At 36.9% G+C, this 14,491-nt stretch overlaps 1 protein-coding gene across 8 annotated transcripts in view; it reads right to left on the bottom strand.

Moving 5' to 3' along the window:
- The window catches only part of NOL4 (nucleolar protein 4), a 373,533-nt gene that overhangs the window by 336,640 nt on the left and 22,402 nt on the right, over positions 1-14,491 (bottom strand). The window contains exon 1 of one of the 8 annotated variants that reach the window (XM_051851298.3): positions 189-315. The exons of the other annotated variants lie outside the window; for them this stretch is intronic. Coding sequence (XP_051707258.1) covers positions 189-212 — 24 coding nt within the window. The 5' untranslated portion in view covers positions 213-315. Of the gene's footprint in view, positions 1-188; positions 316-14,491 lie in introns of those variants that run through there. 8 annotated transcript variants of the gene reach the window in all.

Raw genomic sequence — 14,491 nt, 5'->3', positions numbered from 1 at the left:
ACTTTCTATTTTTATCCTCTGGCATCATCCCCATATCAGGCCTATCCCTCTGGTAATTGCAAGATGGCCTCAGAAGTCCCAGGTTGGCAGGGAGTGGTGGGGGTGGGAGGGTGGCATTTGGCACAGTGGTTGAGATCTCTCTTATGATGCCTGCATTCTTTATCAGAGTGCCTAGGTTTCAGTCTTACCTCCACTTCCAATTCCAGTTTCATGCTGATGCCCACCCTGGGAGGCAGGAGTGCTGGCTCAACCAGCTGCGTTCCTGCCACCTATATGGAAAACCTTGATGGAGTTCTTGACTCTTAGCTTCTCCCTGGCCCAACCCCAGTTCATAAAGGCATCTGGGGAATGAAATAACAGATGAAAGATCAGTCTGTTTGTCCATCTATCTCTCCCTCTCTCCCTTTCAAATAAATTAATTAATTAAAAAAAAAAAAAAGCTATGTCCCAGGTTGCTTGTGTTAGGGATTTTCCCCCCAAAGTCTTACGTTAACATTACTAAGACTATGGGAACTTCACACCATTGCCATGCTTGGAAGTGGGGCCTTTGGAAGATGATTGGATTGGATCAGATAGTTAGGGGGGATCCCTATGACAAAATCATGGTGTCTTTATAAGAGACCTTATAGACAAACATACACACACTCTGCTTCCAGGCTCACCATGTGGATCCTTCCCCTGCACCCACTCCACTGTTGCCACCTGCCACCTTCACCAGATGCCAAATCAATGGGCCTGACCTTGGCCTTTAACCTCCTAAACTGTGAGCTAAATAAACCATTTCTCCTTGAAGTTAGTTTCCTCAGGTATTTCACTGCAGTAATCAAAAACTGACTAATACAGGTCCTATTGGCCAGACTGAGTTTATATTCCGGTGCTCTACTGTAAGGAAAGTTGGAAAGGAAAGTATGCAGTATATTCAAGATTTATAAAAAGAAGCAGTCCCTGCCCACAGAATAAAGCCAGAGGAGGCTAGAGGTTGGAAACATTAGCCATCCTTCAGCTGCACACCTATTGCTTTCCCGCACACACATATATACACACATATGTGCATTTTCCTCGTACAATTATTCATTTGTATACAGGACATTTTGTTTTTATGATTTGCTAAGATGTCAAATGTAAATCAGCCCACTATGTAAATTTAGACTGTATGATAAAGCGCTTAAATCTTGGGAATACTTTTAGCTAAAAGGATTTACATGCTTTTGTTGGCATCCACAAAAGCAAGGAACCATCACATGTTTTAGCTACTGGAGGAAAACACAGGGAGAAAACTCCATGAGACTAGACCGGGCAATAAATTTTTTATATGAACCCAAAAGTAAGGAAACAAAAACAAAACAGACATAAAGTACTACACTACATCAAATTAAAAACCAAAAAAAAAAAAATGAAACAAAATCAAGGTGGATATTTTGCAGCAGATTAAGCCACCAGTTGGGACTTCCATATCCCATATCAGAGTACTGGTTTGAGTGCTGGATGCTCCATTTCTGATCCAGCTTCCTGCTAATGCTTCCTGAGAGACAGCAAAAGATAGCAAGTACATGGGCCCCTACCACCTACAAGGGAGATCTGAGCTAAGTTCTGGGATCCTGGCTTCTCCTGGCCCTGCCCTGGCTATTTCAGCCATTGGGGGAGTAAAACTGCAGACTGCAAATGGAAGATCTCTCTCTCTATTTCTCTCTCTTTCTTTCTCTCTTTCTCTCTCAAACACACACACACACACACACACACTGCGCTATGCCTTTCAAATAGATGAATAAAAATAATTGAACATTTTTTAAAGAGATATCCTAAAATCAAAAGCTTCTGAACAAAAAAAAAAAAAAAAAAAACAAGAAAAGACCTACAGAATGGGTGAGACTACTTACAAAGCATACATCAGCTAAAGGGTTAATAGTCAAAATATATAAGGAATTCAAGTGACTCAATAATAAGAACACAACCTGATTTTAAAAATGGGCGAAGGCATCAAGGTGGCATGTACCAATGCCATCTCACTAGTCCCAGTGATCAATTTCTGTTCACAATTGATCATAATGATAGGACTAAAAACCAAAGGGATCACATAAACAAGAATGGAGTCTGCAAATAGTAGCTGATAGAATAAAAAAGGAAGAGAACGATCCAACATGGGAAGCAAGATACACAGCAGACCCATGCAGATGTCCTAAACAGCACTCTGGCCTCAGAATCAGCCCTTAAGGCATGCGGCTCCAGCTGAAAAGCCCATGAGAGTATTTCAGGCATGGAAAGCCAAGACACTCTGGAAGAAAAAAAAAAAAAAAAAAACCTAAATGAAAGATCTCCACGAGTGAGATGCCAGTGGAAAGAAGGGGTCATCAAAGAAGGATGTACCTTTCTCTGAAGGGAGGAGAGAACTTCCACTTTGACCCTGGCCTTGTCTAAATATGATCAGAGTCAGTGAACTCAAAAGGCTTCCATAGCCTTGGCAGCTCATGACAAGAGCCTAGGGTGATTACTGATACCATAAACAAGAGTGTCAATTTGTTAAGTCAACAACAGGAGTCTGTCCTTAGTGTGCTGTACATTGAGATTTAATGCTATAACTAGTACTCAAACAGTATTTTTCACTTTATGTTTCTGTGTGGGAGCAAACTGTTGAAATCTTTACTTAGTGTATGCTAAACTGATCTTCTGTATATAAAGAGAATCGAAAATGAATCTTGGCCGGCGCCACGGCTCACTAGGCTAATCCTCCGCCTTGCGGCGCTGGCACACCAGGTTCTAGTCCCGGTCGGGGCGCTGGATTCTGTCCCGGTTGCCCCTCTTCTAGGCCAGCTCTCTGCTGTGGCCAGGGAGTGCAGTGGAGGATGGCCCAAGTACTTGGGCCCTACACCCCATGGGAGACAGGATAAGTACCTGGCTCCTGCCATCGAATCAGCGCGGTGCGCCGGCCGCAGCACACCGGCCACGGCGGCCATTGGAGGGTGAACCAACGGCAAAGGAAGACCTTTCTCTGTCTCTCTCTCTCACTATCCACTCTGCCTGTCAAAAAAAAAAAGAAAAAGAAAAAAGAAAAAGAAAATGAATCTTGATGTGAATGGAAGGGGAGAAGGAGTGGGAAAGGGGAGGATTGCGGGTGGGAGGGATGTTATGGGGGGGAAGCCATTGTAATCCATAAGCTGTATTTTGGAAATTTATATTCATTAAATTAAAGTTAAAAATAAAAAAATGGGCAAAGGATCAAAAGGTCTTAATATTTTTCAGAAGAAGACATGCAAATGGTCAAGAAATACATTTTTTAAAAATTGCTCAAATTCACCAATTATTAGAGAAATGCAAATTTAACCCACAATGATATATCACCTCACATCTATTATTAAAATACAAAAGACAACATGTGTTAGAGATTATGTGGGTAAAAGGGAATTCTTGCACAATATTCATGGGAATATATACTAGTGTAGCCATTATGAAAAACAGCATGGAGCTTCATAAAAAAACTGAAGATAAAATTACTTTTTTATGTAGTAATCCCACTTATCTATAGAAATCAAAAATCTGAACTCACAGAAATAGAATAGAATGATGGTTACCAGAGGCTGAAGTGGTGGGTAGAGATTGGGAAGATGATGTGTTAGCCAAATGATACCAAATTTCAGCTAATAAGAAAAAACTGAAGGCCGGCGCCGCGGCTCACTAGGCTAATCCTCCGCCTAGCGGTGCCGGCACACCGGGTTCTAGTCCCGGTCGGGGCGCCAGATTCTGTCCCGGTTGCCCCTCTTCCAGGCCAGCCCTCTGCTGTGGCCAGGGAGTGCAGTGGAGGATGGCCCAGGTGCTTGGGCCCTACACCCCATGGGAGACCAGGAAAAGCACCTGGCTCCTGGCTCCTGCCATCGGATCAGCGCAGTGCGCCGGCTGCAGCGCGCTGGCCACGGCGGCCATTGGAGGGTGAACCAACAGCAAAGGAAGACCTTTCTCTTTGTCTCTCTCTCTCACTGTCCACTCTGCCTGTCCAAAAAAAAAAAAAAAAAAAAAAAAAAAAAGAATAAACTGAAGATATCTAATATATAATATGGTGACTAAGTTAATAACAATATATTGCATTCTTGAACATGACCATGACTAAGAGAATAGATTTAAGTGTTTTTATCATGAAGAAAGTATGTGAAGAAATGCAAATGTTAATTACCTCAATCTAGCCATTTCACATTGTGTGCCTGTTTCAAAAAGCATGTTGTACTATATATATATGTACAATTTTATTTGACAATAAAAAATGAACAATTATAAATTTAGGGGAAAGGAAAGAAAGAAGGGAAGTGGAGTGGGAGGGAAGGGGGAGACAGAGGAAAGAAAGTAGGAAAACTAAAAGCAGCATTTTGTGGCTGAATTAATGTATTTATCTCTTCATGTTAATTGAAAAAATCTAACAATCCCTAGCATCTCAACACACCTTTGCTTGAATTTTAAATATTAAATTTTTTTTTAACCTTACTCATCTTCCGATAGCTACTATGTTAGCTAAATAATCTTAAGCAGTTCTTGGATGATAGGGTTAATAGAAACTATCCACATGGATGCAAATAGCGTTTGTAAACATTGTGATATTTAACTAACTTACTTCAACCTGTAACTAAATTTGATGAAAACTTTATAGCGAAAAAGACTTTTCAAATGACTTAGTAGAATCTTGTAATAATTATAGCTTTGCATTAAGTCATTTATATATAAAATCAGAAAAGGCACATTTTCAGAAAATACTGATATGTCTTCATGAAATACTGAGGTATGATTATGATATTTTTCTCAAATATTCATTTTATGAATCATATCTTTGACAACCTATATATTCCTAAATTCTCTTTCTCAAACTTTGAATTAATAAAAATAATGTAAGGATAAGTCATAAATAACAAAATTAATATTTATTAACATAAAATCCAAATAAGATAAGAAAAGACAAAAGTTACAAATCTTGATGCTTCCATTAGTACACAATAATGGAAAGATCAAAGTCAGTTTCTATAAATTTTCCAAGGTATTGCTAAATTGCTAATTTTTAGCATAAGAGTGCCAAGTTCCTTTTTAAGTCTCTGTATTTGTAAAGCAAATATTGGTTTTCTCAACAAGATTCCTAATTAAATTTAATAATGATAGGTACCTATGTGTGCTAAAATATGCTTTTTTATTGCCATTGCCTTCTGGTTTAGTATATCAGTTTTTAATGTATTTTAATTTTCACTGCAATTGTCAAGATATCTTATACTTCAAAAAAATGTCACCTTGCCTGGAATTATTTACTGGCATTGCCTCAGTAAGGTAAAATATCATGACATTCATATTAGGTGTATGAGTGGATCAATACCCTTCCCAGTAGATAATAAATTCATTTTTCTGACCTTCATGTTAATCTCTATCCAAATTTCTCACTTTAAAAAAAATTAAGCAACTACAGAAGGCCACAGAGGAAGTAATTGTACTCATGAAGACCACAAAAAGCAATATATCTCTTTTTCTGACATAAAAATAGATAATATGAAGATTTTCTTCTATGTTTGAAAAAAATGAATGCAAAATAAGATTCCCTTCAAGGGTGTCTATACTGAAACCACTGTTTTCCTGGTGCTCCTTTAGGACAGGAAACTTGTCTGCACTATTGCACTTGGTTCACTGGGAAGAGATCTGGCTGCTTAAATAAATGTGTGTACACACTTTTCCCTTATAGAAACACTAAGGACCTTCAACTAGATCACAAAGGGTCTATCATCTTGTTTTAATCAAACTAAGAAAGATGACTGCTGAAACATCATAAATCTTATGGAAAACTCTGATCTGAGCCATTTGAGACTAAAAACCACACACAGTCATATTTTCAACCCTGCAGAGCCAGAATCACAAAGCAGTTTGAGAGCACAGCATAATTCAGTAAATAATAAAGTAAATGGCCTGTCCTCAAAGTGAAGGTGGAATTACTGAAGTATTGTTAGTAGAACATGAATTTTGATTAGATGTTCACAGCAGGGATTTGGGGGCCTCAAGCTAACATTTCTTAAGAGATTTGGTCACATTCTCGTAGCTGCAAACCATATGTATTTGCAGCAAAGTTCCATTCAATGGGAAGATTATTGATATTTACAGAAGCCAGCAAGAAAAGATGTTTCCTTTGCAAAAGTTTGATTTATTTTCCATTAACTTTTGCCTTTTTTTCCATGTAGAGAAGCCACATTTAAAGGTTTAAGAAACCAAATAATGTTCAACAAATCAATATTTCTTCCCAACTGAATGACAGAAGATTAACTATATGTGGTTATAAAACAATTTTATAATTCTTTAGATGTTTTTGATAGTAGTCTTTAAGAATGTCTTGTAAAATTAATAAGTACCAATTTCAGAGCTTTTTGAAGTGGATTTTCTACTGTTTTTGCAGTCTTTCAGATGTCTTTAAACAGTAGGTTTAGCTACGGTTTTGAATTTTGTTGTTTTCTTTTAGGAATAGGGGCAGGAGAGGTAATGATGGATTTGTACAGATCCATAACACTCACTTGTACAACAGTGTTTATGGATAGAGAAAATAGAAAAAGCTACAAACTCGTTAATAAAACACAATGTATAAAATGGAGATTAAGTAGGTTTCATAATAATATTCAATTCCATTTTATTATGTTTTTACAAATAAGAGAATATAAAGAAAAATGAAATCTATGATATTTATCCTTTTTCTGGTAATTTCATCCTTTTAAATAAAGAATAAGTGGAAATATCATTTCAGAGTTGAGCAGATTCATAGGTAAAATCACACTCCACTCCTTAATTTTATAGTTCATCAAAATGAGTTAAAGAAGGGTTGTAGAATGTGGTTTGAGTCCAGACAGAGGGAACACCACCTACAAAGGTCTTTGTTAGGAGGGAGAATAATGAATTTAAGGACAAGAACAAAGACAGAGCAACACATATTGCCTAATGTAAGGAGAAGAAATATACTGGGAAAAAATGAACAGAAATTTATAGGACAACATCAATAGTTCTATCATATGGGGAGTAGAAAGTCCAGAAGGAAAGAAAAAAAATAGTTGAAGAAATAATCGACAAAAAATTCTCACATTTGCTGCAGGACACATATTTCCATGATAACATCAATATCAAGAAGCTCAACTACTAAATGTCTCAGTCATATTGAGTCATACTGAGACAAATCAGACATATCTGATTTGATTACTTTATACTCCATATATGTGTCATGAGTATGCACTGCATCCCATAAAAATGCACAAGTATTATATGTTAGTTAAAAATAAAGAAAAATGCACTATATTTTTAAAGACTCACAAAAACTAAAAAGAGAAAGAAAAACTCCACCTAGTCATATCACAGTGGAACTGCTAAAAACCAATGATTAAGATAATCTTCAAGAAGAAAAGCAATAATACATTGCACACAAAAGAATGTCAACTTGAATAACTGTTGATTTCTCTCCAGAAAACATGCAAGACCAAGTCAGCATGAAAATATCTTCTTAAACTTATGAAAGGAATTGTGAGTTTCTGCTTATTATTATTAGTGTATTTGGATTCACTTTACTATTTTTCTAACTTATAAAATTGAGCAGAATATATCATTGATTTCCAATCCTCCTCACCCTCTATCAAAAGACACACTAAAAGTAGCAAATATCAATTTGGCTTCATCACGAAAGTTCTGAAATAAAATATTTTGTTATCAAATATTCTCTAATTTCCATTTTTTCTTGGATGTGTGAGTTACTTAAAGGACTGTTTTAAAATTTTCCAATTCTTTTTTAAAATTTTCTATTTTAAAATTTTGGTCAACATGAAATATATGAACCAGGCTTTCAGAAATTTATTGATACTTATTTTACAGTATAATGCATACATAATTTTTACAGATGATGTGTATATTCTTGAGAACAATGTTAATGCTATAATTGCTGTATGTGGGCAAAATTTACATTTTTAGCCAAGCTTGTTTACAACTGGATTAAATATTGTATTTCTATTTTTTTGAAGATTTATTTATTTATTTGAAAGTCAGATTTACACAGAGAGAGAAGGAGAGGCAGACAGAGAAAGAGAGGTCTTCCATCTGCTGGTTCACTCCCAAAATGGCCACAATGGCTGAAGCTGTGCGGAACCAAAGCTAGGAGCCAGGAGCTTCTTCCCAAGTGGTGCAGGGGCCCAAGGACTTGGGCCATTTTCTACTGCTTTCCCAGGCCATAGCAGAGAGGTGGATCGGTAGTGGTGCAGCTGGGACTCAAAACAGCATCCATATGGGATGCTGGCACCCCAGGCAGTGGCTTTACCTGCTATGTCACAGCATGGGCTCCAAAATCTTATATTGCTTTAGTAAAGTGTAGTCAAGTCAAACCAAAATTAACTGGAACATAAGTAATTTTCTTACTATTATAGTGTATTTCTCTATTGCTCAATGTAATCCTGTCAAACTTTGCTTTACATATAATAAAGATATTAGTGGACCACAAGTTTAGAATCATGTCATCTTTTAGGTTTATATAATGGATCTTTTTACTCATAATATTGTTATTAACAATGAAATTCTACTTGAAGTGGCATAAATATGGAATCATCTGTTAATATTTATTTGTCCTTTAATTTTAACTTGTAACTTTATAATTGTGTATCATTTATAATGACTTTACCACTTGATTTTACATTTAACCTAATTGTAATTTTTAATCAAAGGTTTAATGTGCTTATTATATATTTGGATTTAATGAGTTTATTTTGTACTATTCTTTAATCCTGTGCATGTTTTTCTTCTCTTTATATTTATTTTTCAATACCCTAAAGTTATATTTTATATTTAACTATTATCTCTAAGACATATTTATGTCTATCCTTTCAGAGGTTAAATTTACAATTTTAACAGACATATTAAAGCAGGACACACCTAGACCATATGTCAGCCATAACTGCTTAAGTCTAATCATTCACCTTCCTTTAACATGTTTTTTTTTTTTTCAGAGCCTCACTACTTTATTTCTTCTTATTACATATAATTACTATTATTTTATATTAATTTTTAATATGGCTTCATGTTTTCTCATTTCCAAGTTCAGTGTCTCTTCTGACACCCTGGTCATTCCTTTTGAGATAGCTATATGTCTTCTTCCTGAAATAAATCCTTTAACATTTCTTTGGCAGGGGACTACTCATGAAAGTCTTCCAACTTCCATATGAAAATGTCTCATTACACCCTCAAATTTATTCTCAGCACTTTGAAGTCATTTGATTTCCACTATTGTCTTGAGAAATAAGCCATCTATTTAGTTAATTTTTCTTTTTTTTTTTTAAGATTTTTTATTTCTTTGACAGGCAGAGTTACAGTGAGAGAGGGAGAGAGAGAGAGAGAAAGAGAAAGGTCTTCCTTCCATTGGTTCACTCCCCAAGTGGCTGTGATGGCTGGAGCTGCGCCAATCCAAAGCCAGGAGCTAGGAACTTCCTCCTGGTCTCCCACGTGGGTGCTTCTACTGCTTTTCCAGGGCACAGCAGAGAGCTGGACTGGAAGAGGAGCAGTAGGGACTAGAACTGGCACCCATATGGGATGCCAGCGCCGCAGGCGGAGGATTAACCTAGTGAGCCACAGCATCGGGCCCCATAGTTAATCTTAAGTGGTTTGGCTTCCTTTGTCTGCTTTTAAAGGTTTTCTCTATGATCTTTTGGTGTTCCACTACTACATATCTAGATATAATTTATTTTTGTGGGGCCCCATAGGCTGGCCAGCCATGGGGTCCCCATGTCAGGGTTTGGTCTGATAGCCGTCGTTGTGTCTTTATTGCAAGGCGGTTGTTGCTAGTTTCGGTTAGGGCAATGCTTTCCAGCGGTCGGGACTTTCCAGAGAAGTTGAGCCTGCCTCGTAAACAACAAGATGGCGCCAAGGACTGTGCAGTGAGCCTGCCTGCTGTGTGACACTTCATCTGATTGGCCCGAGGACGCATGCACACCGCGTGAACAAGCAGCAGATTGGAGTGTTCCGTGCATGGACTAGAGCCTGCTTGCGATTGGTTGAGTTTCGTATATAAGCTGTGTGCCCAGGAAGGAGGGGGCTTTTTTCTCTCTCCTCTCTTCCTCCTTTCATGCTTTCTCTGTCGCTGTTATTTTCTCAATAAAAGTCTACAGAAGACCGATCAGCTGCGAGTATCATCATTCCTTTGCGGGCAAGGGAACGGCACTTTTCATGTATCTTGTGTTTCCTTTCCATTTGGATAGCATAGGAGAAGCCTGTGAGGAATAATAGTAAGTGATATCGGCTGTCAACTAACTTGCCAGCTTACTCACATACTGGACACCAGCAGTAAGATCAATACCGTCTTTAATTGGGGGAAATGGTGTATACTCACCATTCCTCTTACAGAATTCCCAATTTTTTTTTCTGTTTTCATTACACTAATTGTTATGCTTACAGAGTATCACCATGTCAGTAAGCAAAATAAAAGTTTATAGGAAAATAAACGTGATGTTTTCATGAAGAAAACCACTTCTGTGAAGAACTCGTTAGAAACTTCATGTCAGTCAGTGTTTTCACCATTTTATGAATGTGGACCACAAGCCATGTTGGTTTTGAGAGTGCTTCCTTGGCTTTTCTTTTGTAACCAATGCACACTTAAAACAAGCAAAATGTGTAGCACAAAGATGGGATTGTCCCAGTACTAGTGCGAAATGATACAATTCTTACTATCTGAGGAGAAATTTTAAAAAAAAGGAAACATGGAGTGAATTTTTCTTTTTTTCCTTTTTTAAAATTTTTTTTTCAGTAAGTTAATTTTACTCAAAGAGCTGGGCCGGTGCCGCGGCTCAATAGGCTAATCATCCGCCTTGCGGCGCGGGCACACCGGGTTCTAGTCCCAGTTGGGGTGCCGGATTCTGTCCCGGTTGCCCCTCTTCCAGGCCAGCTCTCTGCTGTGGCCAGGGAGTGCAGTGGAGGATGGCCCAAGTGCTTGGGCCCTGCACCCCATGGGAGACCAGGGGAAGCACCTGGCTCCTGCCTTCAGATCAGCGCGGCGGCCATTGGAGGGTGAACCAACAGCAATGGAAGACCTTTCTCTCTGTCTCTCTCTCTCACTGTCCACTTCTGCCTGAAAAAAAAAAAAAAAAAAAAAAGGCTGTTCTTGACTCGTTTAAATATTGGTATAGTAGATGATTGTTTAGTTTTTAATGCTTTAATATTTTTGTAAATCAAAAAAATTGACAAAACAGGGCCTATTATTTGCTTTTGAAATTTTTAAAAACTGTCTGCATGAGTCAGGGCGAGAGGATGGGGAAGAAGGAAGTAGGGAGAGAGAGAAAAACAGAGACAAAGATGGAGAGCAGCAACCATTCACTGGTTCACTCCTTAGATGCCTGCAAGAGTCAATGCTGGGAACTCAACAAAGGTCTCTCACCTGGGTGGTGGAAAAACAATTTTTCTACCCATCATCCATTTCTTTGGCAAGGTCTGCATTACCAGGAAGCTGGAGTCACGTTCAGAAGATATAAGTCCAACCCAGATATTCATATATGGGATCCAGACATCTTCCTTGGCATCTTAACTGCCAGGCTGAATGCCTGCCCTATTATTCCTTATTACTTACTAGTCCATGACATGAAAGTCTCTAGGCACCCCTGTGAGACAGTCATATTTCATTGTACCACATACATTGTCTCTCAGTCCATGCTGCTTGAACACTTTGGCCACATTGCTGTTACACAGTCAGCCTCCAATAGAACAGAGCTTGTCAGTTCAAAGGAAAAAACAAAAGATACATTGTTGGAATGCATTAACTGGCCAGTTCAGGAAAAGCACTCAATACTAGAGCCCCATGTGGCAAGAAGAGTTCCATAAAGAAGGAATACTTCTTTTTATTTTTTCTGGAATGACCCTAACCAGCCAGACAATTCCTTACAGTGGAGAATTTTCAAAACTGAGGATAAGCTTTAATGAAAAACAAAGCTAATTTGTTTCAACTTGAATAAAAAAAGTACTATTCTAATAAGTTTGTATAATGAGAGGAAAATGATATTCTAATTTGTACATGATCATTTCTAAAAATATACCTGCTTTTACTTATAAATTATTTCTATTTTATTTGGTATGCATTTTCCTAAGTATTTTACAAATATTAACTCAGAAATCTTCACAAGTGTGAGGTAGGCACTGTGTTCAGTTTGTGGATGAACAAATGGAAGCACAGAGATATTAAGTACTCGCCAAAAGTCACACAGCTGATATATGAGGGAGCTGGAAATCAAATCCAGACAATAACCTGCTTTTGGAGTTCATGTTCTTGATTCATTGCCTTGCTGCCACCAAGAATTAATGATAAGAATTATTAATCCCTTAAGAACTATATATTCCAAGAGCCAGAAAAGCAGCATAATCAATTTGAAAGATTGTACAGACTTAGTTATACAAAGTCTACCAAATAAATTTTACTTATTTGGTACTTGTCTTCAGCCTCTTTTATCCATTAGACATAAAATATAAAGTCTATAACATCATTTCTTTCACAGTTCTCTCTATAGTCCTACCTAAATAAATGTTGGCCATATCCAATAGATTCCTCAGTTCAACAAATTTCATATCGTATTTCTAAGTTCCTTAAGAGCCACTGGGAATTTTTTAATAATTCTTCTAAGGTCAGAATCACATTCTTACAAATTTTTATTTCAATTTTATTTTAAACAGATTATTATCATGAATTTAAATCATTTATCAGTGCTATGACAATATCAATGTTCTACTAATGCTCAAATCAAGAAATAATCCACCTCTCCTCTCATCTAAATCTAAATGCATGTCTATTCCATATAGAAAAGTTTCTTATTACCTGTATTTGTCTAACTATGTTTTTATTATCAATAAATATATCTGCCTATTTTAACTTTTGGAGCATTAAAAATACTATAGTAAAGCAATCTTTAAAAAAAAAAAACTTAACTTGAAAGAAAGTCATAAACAAAAGGCAGGGATGGGGAGATCCACCTGCTGGATCACTGCCTAGAGGGCCACAGGGCCCCGAACTCAGCCAGGAGAAAGTCAGGAGCCTAAAATTCTATCAGGGTCTCATAAGTGGATGCAGGAGCCCAAGTACTTGGGCCTCCTTCTGTTCCTATCCCAAGCATGCAGGGATCTGGATTGCAAGTGGAGCAGCTGGGACTCCAACCAGTGCTCATATGGGATGTCAGGAGCTTAATCTGATGTATCAGATAACTGGTCCCAAAGTAAAACAATCATTATATTTTATTTACCATTAGTCTGATCACCAATAGGATGTTCAGGACCAACAAAGTTTATTTCAACTTGTATTGAATATGTGTGTGTGTGTGTGTGTGTAAAATCTGAAGCAAAATCCTACTTTTGTTACAGTTTTATTATTTCATTAAACACATATTAATCCCTTACTCCGAGTCAAACACCTCACCATTTATATGCATGCTAAGATGATTAATGTAAGTGATGCTGATATTAAGGTGCTTATCTCTGAGAGAAAATTGTTGGAAAATCTCATTTATTCCAGACTGACTATTTTCTAGGTAACAAATTACATGTCTACATAATTCAGTATAAAATATCTTCTTCACTTGAACAACTTTATCTTAAAGTTAAAAATCTAACCCTTGCTTTCGTGTTTTATAAACATTAGAATTTAAAATATTTGTTTCTACATTTTCTATTTTATGAAGATACTCCCCTGGTTGGGTAACTATACCAGTGAAGTTTCCTAACCTTGACTGTGGAGGAGAGTACCATTAAGAAATTTTTCAAAGCTAGTGAAATATAGACTTTTAGATAATATGTATTAAAATGGGGTGTTAATAAACTCAGTAAATATCTATAAAATTTTAAAAATGAAAAATGTCTGATAAAATATTAAAGTAATACCTCTTAAGATCCCATTTATGTTAGTGACAGTTATCCTCAACCACCAATGAAATAGCTGTTCCTAAAGAGCAAGCATGATCTTCATTATGTTGTTATTTGTAGAAATCATTATATCATTATATGAAAAAAGGTATAGGTTAGGGAAACTGTGTTACACATATTTAGTTGATAGGAAAGTATAATGATACTGAAACTCTGCAAAATAGATAGCAGTTTAACAAACTAAACGTGCAATTACCTGCAACACAGCAATTGCACTCTTGGGCATTTATTACAGAGAAATGAAAACTTACATTCACACACAACCCTGTACATGAATATTTATAGCACCTTAATTTGTAACAGCCTAAAAATGAAATCAGACTAGATATCATTCAACAGACTAAGGATTAAACAAATGGTGATACATCCATACCATGGAATACTAACTACTCAGCAACACAAAGGAAAACACAACAATCTGGATGAATCAGCAGGGAATTATACTGAGTGAGAAAAAGATGTGTAACCTTTTGGTTACACATCTAAAAGTTCATTTTGATACAGAAAATTTTAGAAATGTGAAACAGATAAGGGTTACAAATGGGGGTTCTGGCAGAATAAGGTGTACAGGAGAAATGTA

Source organism: Oryctolagus cuniculus, chromosome 10 (genome assembly GCF_051225735.1).
Source record: "Oryctolagus cuniculus isolate XC-2025 breed Fujian yellow rabbit chromosome 10, ASM5122573v1, whole genome shotgun sequence".
Classification (NCBI taxonomy): domain Eukaryota; kingdom Metazoa; phylum Chordata; class Mammalia; order Lagomorpha; family Leporidae; genus Oryctolagus; species Oryctolagus cuniculus.
This window is presented reverse-complemented; position numbering and strand designations above follow the sequence as displayed.